The 16,203-nt window shown below is 48.0% G+C and overlaps 1 protein-coding gene across 1 annotated transcript in view; it reads left to right on the top strand.

Annotated features, from left to right (window-relative positions):
• orb2 (cytoplasmic polyadenylation element-binding protein orb2) overlaps positions 1 to 16,203 on the top strand; it is an 82,781-nt gene that overhangs the window by 9,368 nt on the left and 57,210 nt on the right. The window contains exon 2 of the mRNA XM_076526030.1: positions 1,353 to 1,458. Within this exon, the coding sequence (XP_076382145.1) occupies positions 1,353 to 1,458 (106 nt within the window). The remainder of the gene's footprint in view (positions 1 to 1,352; positions 1,459 to 16,203) is intronic.

Raw genomic sequence — 16,203 nt, forward strand, 5'->3', positions numbered from 1 at the left:
TCTTTCTCTCTCTCTCTCTCTCTCTGTCTCTGTTTCTCTCGCATGCCCGCGTTCCTCTCTCGCTCTCGGACACGACGGCAATCCTTGCAAGTGTGCGTGTCCTCAATTACTTTTGAATCGGCTTACACAATGTCAAAGTTAAATATATCAAACGGCGTTCAGCCTTCGCCGCGATCCGCGATTCGTTGAAACTTCGCCCCCTCGAAGAGATGCGACACGACGTACAGCAAATTCGCCGCGTCTCCGCAGCAGCATAGTCATCATTTCTCCGAGAAATGTACGGAGGTCGGAATTGAAACCGGCAGATCCGAGAATACTAGGTCGCGATTCGTCCGGCCTCGCGGCTCGTTTTTATGGAAACTTTTGTAGCAGTTGGTAGAGAATGGCAGCGGCCAGTATGCGGGGGTACATTAATATGAATATACAGGGTGACCCAAAAATTATGGTACCTCCGGGAAATGTGGGGCTCCCCTGAGGTCATTCGAAGAACCCTGCACGGCACATGTACAGCACACCCTGTACAGTAATGCCAACACACGCTTGACCGACTCCGTCGACCCTTCGGCGTAGCAATGAAATTACATAGGCGTAGGACCAGCATAGATAAATTCCCAGTGACCCGAAATGTGGCATTTCCGGGAGAAATTACTGTGCTTTGATATAGCTTCTATTATTAACAACCTTGACATAATCCTAGCATCGGCGTAGCAATAGAATTACATAGGCGTAGGACTAGCGCAGGGAAATTCACAGCAGCCGGAAATTTGGCACTTCCGGGAAATATTACTGTGTTTCATAGTTTCTATTAATAACCTTGACATGACCATAGCATCGGCGTAGCAATAAAATTACATAGACGTAGGACTAGCGCAGGGAAAATCCCAGCAACCTGAAACTAGGCATTTCCGGGAAATATTACTGTATTTCATAGTTTCTATTAACAACCTTGACACAATCCTTGCATCGGCGTAGCAATAAAATTGCATAGACGTAGGACTAGCGCAGGGAAAATCCCAGCAGCCTGAAATTTGGCATTTCCGGGAAATATTACTGTGTTTCATAGCTTCTATTATTAATACCCCTAGCATCGGCGTTGAAATAAAGTTACACAGGCGTAGAACTAGCGCAGGGAAATTCACAGCAGCCGGAAATTAGGCATTTCCAGGAAATATTACCGTATTTCCTAGTTTCTATTAACAACCTTGACACAACCCTTGCATCGGCGTAGCAATAAAATTGCATGGACGTAAGACTAGCGCAGCGAAATTCCCGGCAACCCGAAATTCGGCATTTCCCGGCGAAATCGCTGTATCCCAAGATTCTCACCGGCGTTTCTAACGATGCTGTTGCAGGATCGCATGACGGCGAACGGAAACTCACCGCTGGATAGCATGAGGACGCTGGAGCATTACCTGAGCGACATCATGAGGAGCGGCGACACCCCGGAACACGTGAAAGGTAGGTCTGATATGCGACGCTTTCAATGACATCTCGCGCGGGACACGCGCGACGCGTTCCGTTGATTCGGTCGGGCGACGAGACGCCCGTGCATTCCGAGACCGAGAAAGAGACAACGGGGGATCATCGTCACTCGAGTCTGCTCGGTCCTCTCCTCCCAGCGGCCACCCTAAAGTCCACTCGACGCGGCTTCGCCGCTCGGTCTATCCGGTCTAGGCGCAAATTCCTCTCGCGACGCCCGCGCGACAAAGACGGAAACGCGGACGAGTAGGCGAGACGCGCGAACGCAGACGACAGGCTAGATTCTCTCGCGACTCGCGGCACGCGGAGTCGCCGCTCGCCGCGCTCTTCTATCTAGGATCCCTCGGCATCTTTTCCGCGCCCACTCACCGCGCTCTGTCTACGAGCCTCGGGACTCTCAGACGTGCGTTCTCGCGCTCGCCGCGTCAAGGGCAAGGGTGGTTGCGCGAGGAGGCCTCTTCTTTCTGCCGCTTCTCCCTGTCGAAGCTGCGAGCGGGATCCGGAGCGGAACAGGGGGAACGGAACAGGCGGCGGAGGGAAGAGGGCAACATCGAGCAGCTCGCACGAGCCCCGCGTGCGTGCGAATTCGTTGGATACGTCGCGACGACGGCCGCGTCGGACCGCGTCGTTGCACCGTCGTTGCGACGGAGGAGCTTTCGTCGGACCGTCTCGGCTGCTCGCGTCGAACCGATCGCAGCGAACGATCACCGGCGAATTATTTGTATCGCGTAATTATCATTTGACTCGTCGGGGCCCGAGCGAACCTCCCCCTGAACGCGGGGGAGGTCCTATGCTGGTAAATTTTTATATCAAGTGGGACGAATGTCAGCAGTGCTTCGGATAATGCAGTTAAGTATTCCTCTTGGGCGCGGTTAATAGATGTGTCGGCGTCGTTAAGTACAGTAATGCCTCCCTAACTTAGATTGTGCACAAAAATGGACAATTCTGAGAAGGGGAGATACGATTGGTCGAGAGCCTTGCGGCCAATTTTTGTAGTCACCGATTGTCAATAATTATAATAAATGTGATTCAAGGCTCGAATAATCGCTTAGTACGTTACTTTTTGTTATTACTTAGTATACAGTAATGTCTCTCTAATTGACGCTCGGATCGACCACAAAAATGGACAATTCTGAGAAGGGGAGATACGATTAGTCGAGAGCCTTGCGGCTAATTTTTGTAGTCACCGATTGTCAATAATTATAATAAATGTGATTCAAGGCTCGAATAATCGCTTAGTACGTTACTTTTCGTTATTACTTAGTATACAGTAATGCCTCTCTAATTGACGCTCGGATCGTCCACAAAAATGGACAATTTTGAGAAGAGGAGATACGATTAGTCGAGAGCCTTGCGGCTAATTTTTGTAGTACCGATTGTCAATAATTATAATAAATGTGATTCAAGGCTCGAATAATCGTTTAGTACGTTACTTTTCGTTATTACTTAGTGTACAGTAATGTCTCTCTAATTGACGCTCGGATCGTCCACAAAAATGGACAATTTTGAGAAGAGGAGATACGATTAGTCGAGAGCCTTGCGGCTAATTTTTGTAGTCACTGATTGTCAATAATTATAATAAATGTGATTCAAGGCTCGAATAATCGCTTAGTACGTTACTTTTCGTTATTACTTAGTATACAGTAACGTCTCTCTAATTGACGCTCGGATCGTCCACAAAAATGGACAATTTTGAGAAGAGTAGATATGATTGTTCGAGCCTTGCAACTCCGGTTTTATAGTTGTTGACAATCGATAACCATAAAAGACGAGCCACAAGGCTCGAACAAACGTATCACCTTTTCCAAAATCGTCCATTTTTCTGGACGATCCGAGCGTCAATTAGAGAGACATTGCTGTAATTTGATTCGATTCATTAATCAGTTAGACGTGGCGCCTTCCTTTTAGAGCGACGACGAGTGTACTCGTCGAACACGAAGGAAGCGTCGCTGTCTAAATATCGCTCGGCTCGAAAAGACGGTTTCGTTTGATAAAATTAACAATTTGATCGTTGATACTTAATGCTCGAACGACGTGACTTATGCGTCGCCGTATCGCGGCGACATCCGAGCGCAAAGGGTTAAAAGTCTCAAGATATGGTCGAACCAAGAAACGATACAGCGGTCACGGAATACATATTAATACGTTTGAAGAATTCGTAGGCTCCGAGAACAAAAACCGAGGAGCCTCGGTCACGTTACCAATAATTCCGGTGTTATCGGTGGAAGAGATAAGATCGGAGGAGACGACCACGCCAACGAGATCTCTGATATTCAAACCGACCGTTCGACGACATCGGCGCTAAGCATAACGGTTATTTTCTTTCTTTTTTTTTGTGTTCAAGAGATAAGGCCGGTTTCGTCATCCGGCTTCAATTATTTCGCTCGCAATTGGAACAAATAAAGCGACGCTTATCGATTACGCTTATCAGACAGCGGTGAATAAAGTAACGCAGCTATTTCCAATTTTTCAATGTTATCTTCTTTTTGCGATTCCATCGGATTCTTAACGCTGTGAACGTCCGCCGGTCAAATTAGGGCTTCCAGAAAGGTCGAGACTAATATCGATATTGTATTATCTCGCCTCGAGTAACCGAGATAATATCGAGAGGCAAGAAATTGCCTTCGAGTTCGCGGCACGTGGCCTCGGAATTGCCTCCGAGTCGACTTAGAATTTCCTTCGAATTGCCTCCGAATTGACTTAGAATTGCCTTCGAATTGCCTTAGAATTGACTTAGAATTTCCTTCGAATTGCCTTAGAATTGCCTTCGAATTGTGGCACGTGGCCTCCGAATTGCCTTCGAATCATGGCATGTGGCCTCCGAATTACCTCCGAATTGCCTCTTAATTGCTTTCGAATTGCCTTCGAGTTGCCTTTGAATCGTGGCACGTGTCCTCGGAATTGCCTCCGAATTGTGTTCGAATTGTCTTCGAATTGCCTACGAATTGCCTTCGAATCGTGGCATATGGCCTCGGAATTGCCTCCGAATTGCCTTCGAATCGCATCACGTGGCCTCCAAATTGCCCCCGAATCGCATCAAAAAATTAGAAATAAAAAAACCAAGCCATCCATTTCATCCTAGCATTACTATACCCAGTAAATTCTGCCTAATCGACGCTCAAATAGCACCAAAAAATTGTCAACTCGAAAAGTGAAGAAACCTTATACATTAAAATCAGGAAAAAATTACCGCGCCCGCGATTAAAGTCCGTTCGCCCGGCGAAACATCGTCGCCGGTACAAATTGCATTCGACTCCTTCCTGTATCCCCGAGGTAGCACACGGGGGGAGGGGACCGTGTCCCTTTCGGGTCGGCTGTTCTCGCGGATCGAGTATCTAACGCCGCACGTCCGAGAGAATAAAACGCGGGAGGAGGCCGCGGGGGCGGCGGCGAAGAACACAGCGTAGGGTCGAGGATACGCGATATAGAAAATGGCACATTGTGCCCGGAACGAGCCTTTATTCGCGAACAAAAACTTCTCCTCGAGAGGCATTGTAAGGTTCCGGCCGAGTGGGCGTGCATGCACACGCCGCTGCGCCATCTTCGGAAGTGTCGGCGCGGCACTTTAAGCCGCGGCGGCAGTAGGTCGAGATCTCGTGAAAATTCGAGAGGCACCACCCGGTCGACGTCGAGGAACCGCCCGCGACAAGACCAAAGTGTCGGCCCTCCTCGAACGTGAGTTCCCCGATCGATTTCGTTCCGGCCGGTTTTTTCGGAAATCCCCGAGCAACGCGCGGCTCGCCGGGCTCCAAAGGGGAAAGAAGAAAATGGGGATGCGGCGAAGGCCAATGCGGCGGCGGCCAATCATTTGTCCTTGAACGACGACACGCGTCCATCGCGATCGCATTCCCCGACCTATATATCGCGGGAACGTGTGTCATGTAATCGGTTGGTAACACCGACGGGATTCGCGACGAGGGTGGTTTCAACGTCGCGCTCCAGCCATCTAGGGTTTCATCGGATCGCGCGCCTCTTCCTCCGCCTCCTCCCCATCCCTGCGCCCCGTCGTCGCGCTTCCACCGCCTGCGATCCGCCGCCGCGACCACGCGTGCACGCGTACGGAAGTGTGTACGATAGGCGCGATTCGAAAGCTGAATGGATAAAAGGGAGCCGGTGGATGGCCGCGAGATACGCCACCCTCCGAGAGGGTGGCCACCCTCTGCTGGAGGGATGCTGTCTGCTTTCTCGCTTTTTCATTTCGGTCGGCGGCGACCCGGGCGCCGGCGTTCGCGGACTCGTTAACCCTTTTGGTACGAGCGCCGGATATACCCGGCATCCATCCGATAACCAATATGGACGAGTGCAGAATACATCTGGCATCCATGTAAGCCATATTTCTGTAGGCCCTTTGCAGAATGTTTACAGGAAACATTTCAAGAAAGATTTAGAAACGGATTAACACGTTGGCTGCCGTGGGGTTCACCGGTGACCGGCACTCGACTTAGCTACAGCGCCGTGGGGGCCACCGGTGACCGGCACTCGACTTAGCTACAGCGCCGTGGGGGCCACCGGTGCCCGGCACTCGACTTAGCTACAGCGCCGTGGGGGCCACCGGTGACCGGCGCTCGACTTAGCTACAGCGCCGTGGGGGCCACCGGTGACTGACACTCGACTTAGCTACAGCGCCGTGGGGGCCACCGGTGACCGGCACTCGACTTAGCTACAGCGCCGTGGGGGCCACCGGTGTCCGGCACTCGACTTAGCTACAGCGCCGTGGGGGCCACCGGTGTCCGGCACTCGACTTAGCTACAGCGCCGTGGGGGCCACCGGTGTCCGGCACTCGACTTAGCTACAGCGCCGTGGGGGCCACCGGTGACTGGCGACGCGACGAATAGTTAAAATACATAATTAGGATAAACATCGATACGCATAAATTTTTAAATAATATAATATTATAATAATTGTAATTTATTACAATGCGCCACGAAAAATGCATAAAACAAGTTCATACAACTAAACTTATCTGCTGTAAATAATATTTCAACATAATATGCATCGCATAATGAAAAACTCATGTTGGCGCCTTGGGCAAGTCACGTAAAATTCGCGCGGCAGCCAACGGATTAAGCACAGTCATTATACTTAACGCTTCAGAAAATCTTCGTACAAAAGTGGACCGACCCTGCGTTATGTGCGCATTTTCGGCGCGGCGCCCGTACAGTGGGAGTGTCATGGCGGACAACGCGCTCGTACCGAAAGGGTTAACCGCCTCGCTCGAGAAACCGAGGCACAGGTTGTCGCGTAACCAGACGTGTTACGCGAGGAAACGACGACGCCGATCGTGAATCGCAGATAACGTTCCGAAGAATAAAGGTAACGCCCGATAACGAGACGCCGTGCAAACATCGAGCGCGCGCAGCGCGATAGCGCGCGATTAGACTAAGAATAGAATTTGAAATAAGCGCACGGCAAGACATTACTTATATCACCTTTCAATTCCGACCTCCGAACATTTCCGAGAGAACTTACTGTATCTTGACATAGTTTCTATTGCAAAACGTTTTCCTAATTCTAATTTTCTGTAAAATAACGCACGAAAATCAAAACCTGCATAAAAATCCTCATTAAGATCGTCAGCGTATAATGTTACAACGACAAAAACGTCGCGTCTTGGAACACTTCGGAGAAGTTTTCGTGCCACGTTGAAACACTCTTGACCTTCGAGCGCCGCGAAATACAATAACTCCTTCCGGAAATATTCGGCGGTCGGAACCGAACGCCGGCGGATCCGAGAATACCGAGCCGCGAGGCACGAACAATCGCGTCCGGTCTTCCCGAATTGTCCCCGCGTTCGCGAACACAATCTGCGCGTCAATCGGGGAGAGTTTACCGTACCGACGGAGCCCGAGCGCGCGCGATCCCGACGTCGCGAGGACGCGACGCGCGATTCACCGGCCAGAGTAAAGATGTATGCTGCCACCTCTGGGTCGTTCCGCGAAGAAACTGCCACGGTATCGGCGGGCAACGAGCTCGCGCCGATGCGAAACCGAAACCGAAATTGAAAGCGCCGTCTGGAATGAAAAAAAAGAAAAAAAAAACAAAAGCAGACGAGATAGAGAGAACGTGACGCGCGGAGAACATCGTCGAAGAGACGTCGCTGGAAGACGCGTTTGGTACGCGTTCGGTACGCGTTCGATCCTCGCCGATCCTTAAACGTCGACGGTGCTGCTCCGCGAAGATATCGGGTAACTCGATCGTGCTCGGCCGCGCGGTAACGCACCGGTGAACGGTTCGGAAACGAACGGATATGTGCGCGGGGTAACCGTGCGAAATGGCACAACGGCTTATTTGGATTCGATCGTGAGATTGGCCGGGTGCCTATTGACCAACTGCCACCGTCAGCCGCATTGCAGTGACCCGCAACGTTGCCTCGCAGTCGCGTACGCAGATTCCGAAGGGAAGAAGAAATTGTTCTCCCCCTCCTCCGCCTCTCGCCGCCCTCTCCGCCGCCGCCGCAGAGGTTATGTCTATCGGTTGATCGCGGTGTTTCTTTCATCGCGTTCGCGACTGCTCGTTTCGTAGAGCTCTGATAAATAACGAAAAGTCGAGGCGACGACGCGGCTTGATTCTCTCGTTCGGCCCGCCGCAGAGGTTATGTCTATCGGTTGATCGCGGTTTCTTTCGTCGCGTTTGCGACTGCTCGTTTCGTAGAGCTCTGATAAATAACGAAAAGGCGGCGCGACGCGACGCGGCTCGATTCTCGGCCGCGAACGTCGCGGCGACGCTCCATCGGCCGGTTGTTTTCCCGGCGAGTCGATGGTCAAATTATAAATAAACATTCGTCGGCATCCAGGCCTGCCCTTTGTACCTCCTGCGCCGTGCCATTAGCAACGTATGTTTAAGCCGGGTACACGCGCGCAGCCAGTCGACGAAACAAAGCTCCGCAAATATCCTCGGGGACAAAAGGCTTACGTCAAAGAATAAAAAAGGGTAAAAGGGGTGAAAGAGCGAGAGTGGATGAAAGCGCTCGGCGGACGGACGAGCGCGCGCCGCACCGCGCCGCGCGGCGGCTCTGTACGCGTAACGACGCGACGTTGTGCGACGTTGCGCGACGCCGCGCGACGGCGACGCTCTCTGTGCGGCCGTCGAGGCGGCCGTCGAGGCAAGTCGAGGCGACTCACACCGAAACGCAGGGAACACAGAGCCCTGCTTGGCCTTGCGCTTGAAACTTGGCAAGGTCGGTTGATCAACCTCTCCGCGCCGCTTTCTCGATCCCTCTCGCCGTGCGATACTTTCGATTTTCCGCCGTATTTTCGCCTTTCGGGAAACGATAAGCCGCGCCGAACTGCTGTTCCCGTCGGCGACGGGAATCGTCGATTCTATGCGGAACAGTCCCGTCGCGGCGATCGAAGAGTTTCTCGATCTGTTGACGCTAACGCCGTCCGGTGGCACCGCGCTGGGTGCCGTGCGAAAACTATCTGTTGTACGCCTATGGTGCGCCTATGTATAACCACTTTGGTGGCATTTTAAAAAATATGAAATAACAATTTGAACTATTAGAGGGACCGGGAAGTTATGTCGTTTGTTTACGTTAAATTCAAACAGATAAATATGCGCAGAAACGACATTACTTTCCGGCCCCCTGATATATTGCTTGGGCGTTAAAAGGCAGCGAATTAACTATATAGCATATTGTGCTGGTTTAACTGAGAATTAAGTACGAAAATTCTTGGACGACTTTTGTAAATAATGATGATTTTTGTAGAGGAAAAAGTTGCTTCGAATGACCCGAGGAACCCGCCACTTTCGGATTGCGAGACATTTTTGGGACACCCTGTAGAGTGATGTGCAATATAACGTTAGCAATAAGTGATGTAACAACAATAACAGTAATAGTAGTAACAATAAGAAGAAGAAGAACAACAACAACAAGAAAAAGGATAATAATCTATATAAAATAATCTAATTAGAATTACAGCAGCGAAGTAGGAAGTCCAACACTCTAGGAAGTCTAAAGCCATCGTTGCAGCATATTGCACAACAATCAGCTTACCAAGCTCTACAATTGATAATATTCTCTTTCGTATAAATTTGCTTTCGCGCGCGTATTTACCTTACGTATTACGTTCTCTTCTACTGAAAAAAGATAAAACGACACGATGAAACAGCAGTTGAACCGAAAGTGGCGGGTTCCTGGGGTCATTCGAAGCAACTTTTTTCCGTTACAAAAATCATCATCGTTTAGAAAAGTCATCCAAGAAATTTTCGTACTTAATCCTTAGTTAAACAAGCAATTCTACAAAGTTCCGAGACTCTTCCGTCGAAAACTATATATTATTATTATATTATTATTATATTATTATTATTATTATTATTATTATTATTATTATATTATTATTATCATAAAACTACATATTATTGGGGCAAGTTTTATAATAAAAATTTTACAAACTCCAAATAAATTCGGTCCTCTCACTTTTGCGAAGCGGTACATGCCAGTTAGTGTTACTGCTTGGCAGAGGTTTAGTGTTAATAAGCGTAACGCGCGAGGTCGCTCGTGTCGCAAGTTTAGAGATCGACGTCGAAAAAGTCGGGCGCGCGGTCGCGTCATCGCGACGAACGGTCGGCAAACAACGCTCCGCGTTGGCAGATAACGTGCGGGACGCGTTAACGAAAGGGAAGAAAGTGAAACAGAGGTTAGGTTAGGACCGGGCCTATAATATTATAACCTCTTATAATAATATATGTATTATAATATATATTATAATATAATAATATAATAATATAATAATATAATATAATATAATAATACAATATAATATAATATAATAATATAATATAATAATATATATATTATATATTATAACCTCTCTCCCGTTTCCTGGTTTCTCCCGAATCGAATCGATAATCCGCAGAAGAGGCGAGGCGGAGACGACGCGACAACGCTGAAAACATTTCGAGGCGATGCAACGCTATCGCCGTAGCCTTCGCCGCCGGGAGAGATAGGTTAAAGAAGCCCGACGAGTAATGGAAGTACGACCGTTATATAAATTCAAGGATACCGAGGGAGTGGGAAAGAAAAAGCGGCGGGGCGTGGGAGGGGGGGGGGGTGCAGCGGGAACGCGAACGCGGTGTCGTGTATCGCGTATCGCGTCCGTATTCGTTGAAAATATTATGTGGGTGGCGTAACCGCATGTCGTGTCGCGCGGTCTCCTCGCGAGCGCTGCTCGATGCAGGCGATGCAGCAGGTTTCGACGAGGATCGATCTCTACGCGAGGAGGAACGTCGAGCCGATCGGGAAAACAGTTAGATCGCGACGGTATGATCGAACGAAAACGCTTCTCCTATACAGACTGTCCCAAAAATGTCTCGAAATCCGATAGCGGCGGGTTCCTCGGGTCATTCGAAGCAACTTTTTCCTTTACAAAAATGTTCTCCAAGGCACCGTTAACGAGTTATCAACGAAAAACAGCGACCAATGAGAGGCGAGCGCGGCTGACGCGAGGCGACCGAGCCAATGAGCGGAACCGGGCTTCGCGCGCTGGTTGGCTGGGCCGCCTCGCGTCGGCCGCACTCGATTCTTATTGGTCACCGTTTTTCGTTGATAACTCGTTAACGGTGCCTCGGAGAACATTTTTGTAAAGGAAGAAGTTGCTTCGAATGATCCGAGGAACCCGCCGTTTCCGGATTGCGAGACATTTGTCGGACACCTTGTATGTACTCGTTCGATCGTCGACGAATCGTTTTGATGCGAAACGGAAGAACAGGATGTGTACAGTAAATTCTCCCTAATTCTTCCTAAGGGGACACGCGTCGCTTTGAATATTTTTCGGAATTTTTAGTGGCCAATTCAATCGTTCGGAAAGGTCCACATTTATATTCGTAGGTTATTTTTATGTTTATGTTATTATAATCGTATCTCCTATTCCAAGATTGTCCATTTTTGTGCATAATCTAAGCGTCAATTAGAGAAACATTACTGTACTAGTTTTATATCGATCCCTCGCGCCAGGCAGTAAATTCTCCCTAATTGACGCTTAGCTGGTACACTAAACGCGATAGGCAGGTCCCTAGGAAATGACGTGTCACCCTCGCTTTCTAAACCTTCTACTGCGTTCACATTTTTTTGCACCTTCTATCCTCTTTAAAAAATCTGTTATTTTGGTTCGTTCACTGGTTATGTCAAGGTCATCGTAGATCTCACGGTAATATATATTATATAATAATAATAATAGTAATATATATTATATATATAATAATAGTAATATATATTATATATATAATAATAGTAATATATATTATATATATAATAATAGTAATATATATTATATATATATAATAATAGTAATATATATTCATGGATGATAAACAATTTTGCAGCTCCCCTTTGAATTCTCGGCTCCTTTCAGCGAAAAGATAATATATTGTATACCTATAATAATTATATTTTCATGTAACGACATGAATAATTCATAATTCCCTCCCGCCACCATTTCAAGGTAATTTACTATTTTAAACACGACAAACAAAAATCATGCTATCCAGTGCCGTGGAAGTACTGCGTCGTACAAAAGTTCTCGCAATTTTCTTATCGCGTTACAGCGAAACCATGTTATAGGTTAACGTGTTTGTAAACAACTACCTGTAATTACCGATCGTCAACAACAATGTAAACAAGCTCGCGAGACTGGAATAATCGTGCCACCTCCTCCCGAGCCGTCTATTTTCGTTCACAAGCCGAAGGACAATTAGGGAGAATTTACTGTACCGAGAGAGCCGGCGCGGTTCGCGTATCGAATATCGTCGGTCGCGTTTCGGTCTTACCTACCGGAATACGCTAGTTTTTTTTTTCCACCGACGACCGCCTCGGCTTCCTCGGCAAACAGTGCCGGAGAGCCCCTTTCCGTGTACATATACCGTCCACGCTTATCGATCGCACGACGCCTCCGTCGCCTCGTCACCGTCGCCGGAGAAGCTTCGTCGTCGGAGCCGAAAATTCCATCGCGCGCGCCAGAAAAACGTCCCGACGAGTCTTCCAAGGGACACCGTAGCCGAGGCAACTTTCACTTTCGGGAACGAGAAACGTTTCGTTCCGCGGTTTAAGACCATTGTCCTGATCGTCGCGCAACGTCGTCGTAGCGACGAAATTTTGCGTCGCGACGCGGCGACGACGTCGGCTCGCGTCGAAGGACGCGTCGGAAAAACGAACTTGGATCGTTGCTCGGGCTTATGGGCTGTGCCCTTTGCCCCACGATTTTTTTACCACGTCTCGCACACGTGATAAGCATTTCTGGTTCGACTTTTGACCACGTCTGAGAGACGCGATAGACATTCCGACGTTTCTCAAACGTTATTACCATTTCTAGTCCGATCATCTGACCACGTCTCTTATACGTGATAACCACTTCTGATTCGATCTTTCGACCACGTCTCGCACACGTGATAAGCATTTCTGGTTCGACTTTTGACCACGTCTGAGAGACGCGATAGACATTTCGACGTCTCTCAAGCGTTATTACCATTTCTAGTCCGATTATCTGACCACGTCTCTTATACGTGATAACCACTTCTGATTCGATCTGTCGACCACGTCTCGCACACGTGATAAGCATTTCTGGACCGATTTTTGATCACGTCTGAGAGACGCGATAGTCATTTCTAGTGCGATTTTTTGACCACGTCTCTCAAGCGTTATTACCATTTCTAGCCCGATTATCTGACCACGTCTCTTATACGTGATAACCACTTCTGATTCGATCTTTTGACCACGTCTCTCAGACATGATAACCATTTCTGACTCGATCTTTCGGCAACGTCTCTCAAACGTTAGAACAATTTCTAGCACGATTATATGTCCACGTCTCTCAGACGTGATAGTCATCTCTGGCCCGATTCTTTACCACGTCTGAGAGACGCGATGATCATTTCTGGCCCGATCTTTTAACCACGTCCGAGAGACGCGATAGTCACTTTTGGCCCTACTTTTCGACCACGTCTCTCAGACGTGATAACCATATCTGGCCCGATTTTTCGATCACGTTCTGCGAATGTCGTCCGGCATCGTTTCGCGCCGAATCGCGAAGTGGCCCGAACGAGACCCTGTCAGAGACTCGGAGGATAAACGAGTCCCGACCGAAAATCCCGGCGAGAGCAACGATTAACGCTTTCGCGGTCGGTCGACGACCGACATTGTTGGTTACGTAACCGCGCTAAAAATAAAGCGGCTCACGGAGCGGAATTCTCGGCTCGCAATTGCCGCGCGAGTTTCTCTCTCCGTAGGATCCAAAGCGGAGTCGGACCGGCCTCCATCGTTGTTTCGATAAGCTTCGTGTAGCTCGCTCGTGCCGGCGGTTACGGAGCATCGCCGGGGTCGGGGCGCCGGACCCGAGCCGCGGCGTTCTCCTCGCACCGAGCCGCCTGAACGCGATAACGACGATTAACCCCTTAATGCACAGCTTTTTTGAAAAAGGCCGGCCAAAAAAAATCAAACTTTTTTAATGTAAAAAATACAAAAATAATCCAAATTTTTATTGCAATTTCTAATTTTCAGAGTATTACTATTATTATTATTGTTGTTATTATTGTTATTATTATTATTATTATTATTATTATTATTATTATTATTATTATTATTATTATTATTATTATTATTATTATTATTATTATTATTATTATTATTATTATTATTATTATTATTATTATTGTTATTATTATTATTGTTATTGTTGTTGTTATTATTATTATTGTTATTGTTATTATTATTAGTATTATAATATTTTATTTTACATTATATTTTAGTAAAATATATATTGAAAAATGAGCGAAGCAGAATCTGAATATGAATACGCTGTCGGAAAGCGGCTCACAAGGAAGAGATAGGTGATAAGTAGAAAAAAGAACATACTTTATACTTGAATAAGTAAGCGTTATAGCTTTTACAATCCCATGTAAATAATAAATATCAATAAAACGATTGTGTTCCTTTTTTGCTTTCACATTGTTATTTTCAATTCTCGATCGCATTCGAGCGTGAAAAATGATAGCAACATAAAGTACAACGCCGCTCGAATTATCTCGAGTGTGCACAGTTCGGCCAGCTTAGCGCGCTCGAGTTAACTCGAGCGCGCACGTTAAGGGGTTAGAACGATCGACGATCTCGCGTTCAGGAATTTAACGAGGCTGCCGCGAAGGCGTTTTTCGCGGCTCAGATTTCGACGCGGTTCGGCCCTCTTCCCGCTGCTAAATGAACGGGAACGGGGACGAGAACGGTGCGACTTTTTCACGCGGAAAGGCGCCGGAGGTCCGCGGTATAGCCGATGGTCACGAGAGCGAGGCACGAGGCTCTTTCGGCGCGCGGAACACGAGAGAAGGAACAAACTCCGACTACGATGCATCATCCTGCCGCATGTATATCGCCACAGCTGTTTCGGTAGTCAGCTGGTCCCTCGTTCGAGCGCACGCGCGCATTCGCCGATGGCGCCTGTGACGCGCCTCTCTCTCGCCTCGCGCCGCGCCAAATGCAAGAGACCACCACGCGGTCACCGTGTCGTTCCATGTTGCATATTTCGATCTGTGTATGGTTTTAGCGTTGCGACTCGCCGCGCGAACGCGGGAACGATTTCGATTGAAAGCGACGATCGTGTGTGACGGAAAGAGAAGAAATCGTCCGGCTGCGGGAAGAGAACGGTGCGAACGAGAAGACGAGGGCCGAGGCGGAATGAACTTGGATCGTTGCTTGGGTTTATGGGTTTATCTGCACTGCGATTTTTTGAACACGTCTCGCACACGTGATAAGCATTTCTGGACCGATTTTTGACCACGTTTGGGAGACGCGATAGTCATTGCTGGTGCGATCTTTTGACCGCGTCTCTCAAGCGTTATTAGCATTTCTAGCCCGATTATCTGACCACGTCTGTTATACGTGATAATCATTTCTGGCTTTATCTTTTGACCACGTCTCTCAGACGTGGTAAACATTACTGACTCGATCTTTCGGCAACGTCTCACAAACGTTATAACCATTTCTAGCACGATCATGTGACCACGTCTCGCACACGTGATAAGCATTTCTGGTCCGATTTTTGACCACATTTGGGAGACGCGATAGTCATTGCTGGTGCGATCTTTTGACCACGTCTCTCAAGCGTTATTACCATTTCTAACCCGATTATCTGGCCACGTCTGTTATACGTGATAATCATTTCTGGCTTTATCTTTTGACCACGTCTCTCAGGCGTGGTAACCATTTCTGACTCGATCTTTCGGCAACGTCTCTCAAACGTTATAACCATTTCTAACCCGGTTATATGACCACGTCTCTCAGACGTGATAATCATTTCTATCCTGATCTTTTTTACCACGTCTCACTCAATCTTTTGACCACGTCTCTCAGACGTGACAACCATTTCTGACTCGATCTTTCGGCAACGTCTCTCAAACGTTATAACCATTTCTAACCCGGTTATATGACCACGTCTCTCAGACGTGATAATCATTTCTATCCTGATCTTTTTTACCACGTCTCACTCAATCTTTTGACCACGTCTCTCAGACGTGACAACCATTTCTGACACGATCTTTCGGCAACGTCTCTCAAACGTTATAACGATTTCTAGCCCGATCATGTGACCACGTCTCTCAGACGTGATAGTCATATCTGTCCTAATTTTTTTTTTACCACATCTGAGAGACGCGATAATCGCTTCCGATCCGATTTTTTGACCACGTCTCTCAGACGTGATAGTCATCTCTGGCCCGATTTTATTTCACCACGTCTGAGAGACG

This window comes from Megalopta genalis, chromosome 13 (assembly GCF_051020955.1).
Source record: "Megalopta genalis isolate 19385.01 chromosome 13, iyMegGena1_principal, whole genome shotgun sequence".
Classification (NCBI taxonomy): domain Eukaryota; kingdom Metazoa; phylum Arthropoda; class Insecta; order Hymenoptera; family Halictidae; genus Megalopta; species Megalopta genalis.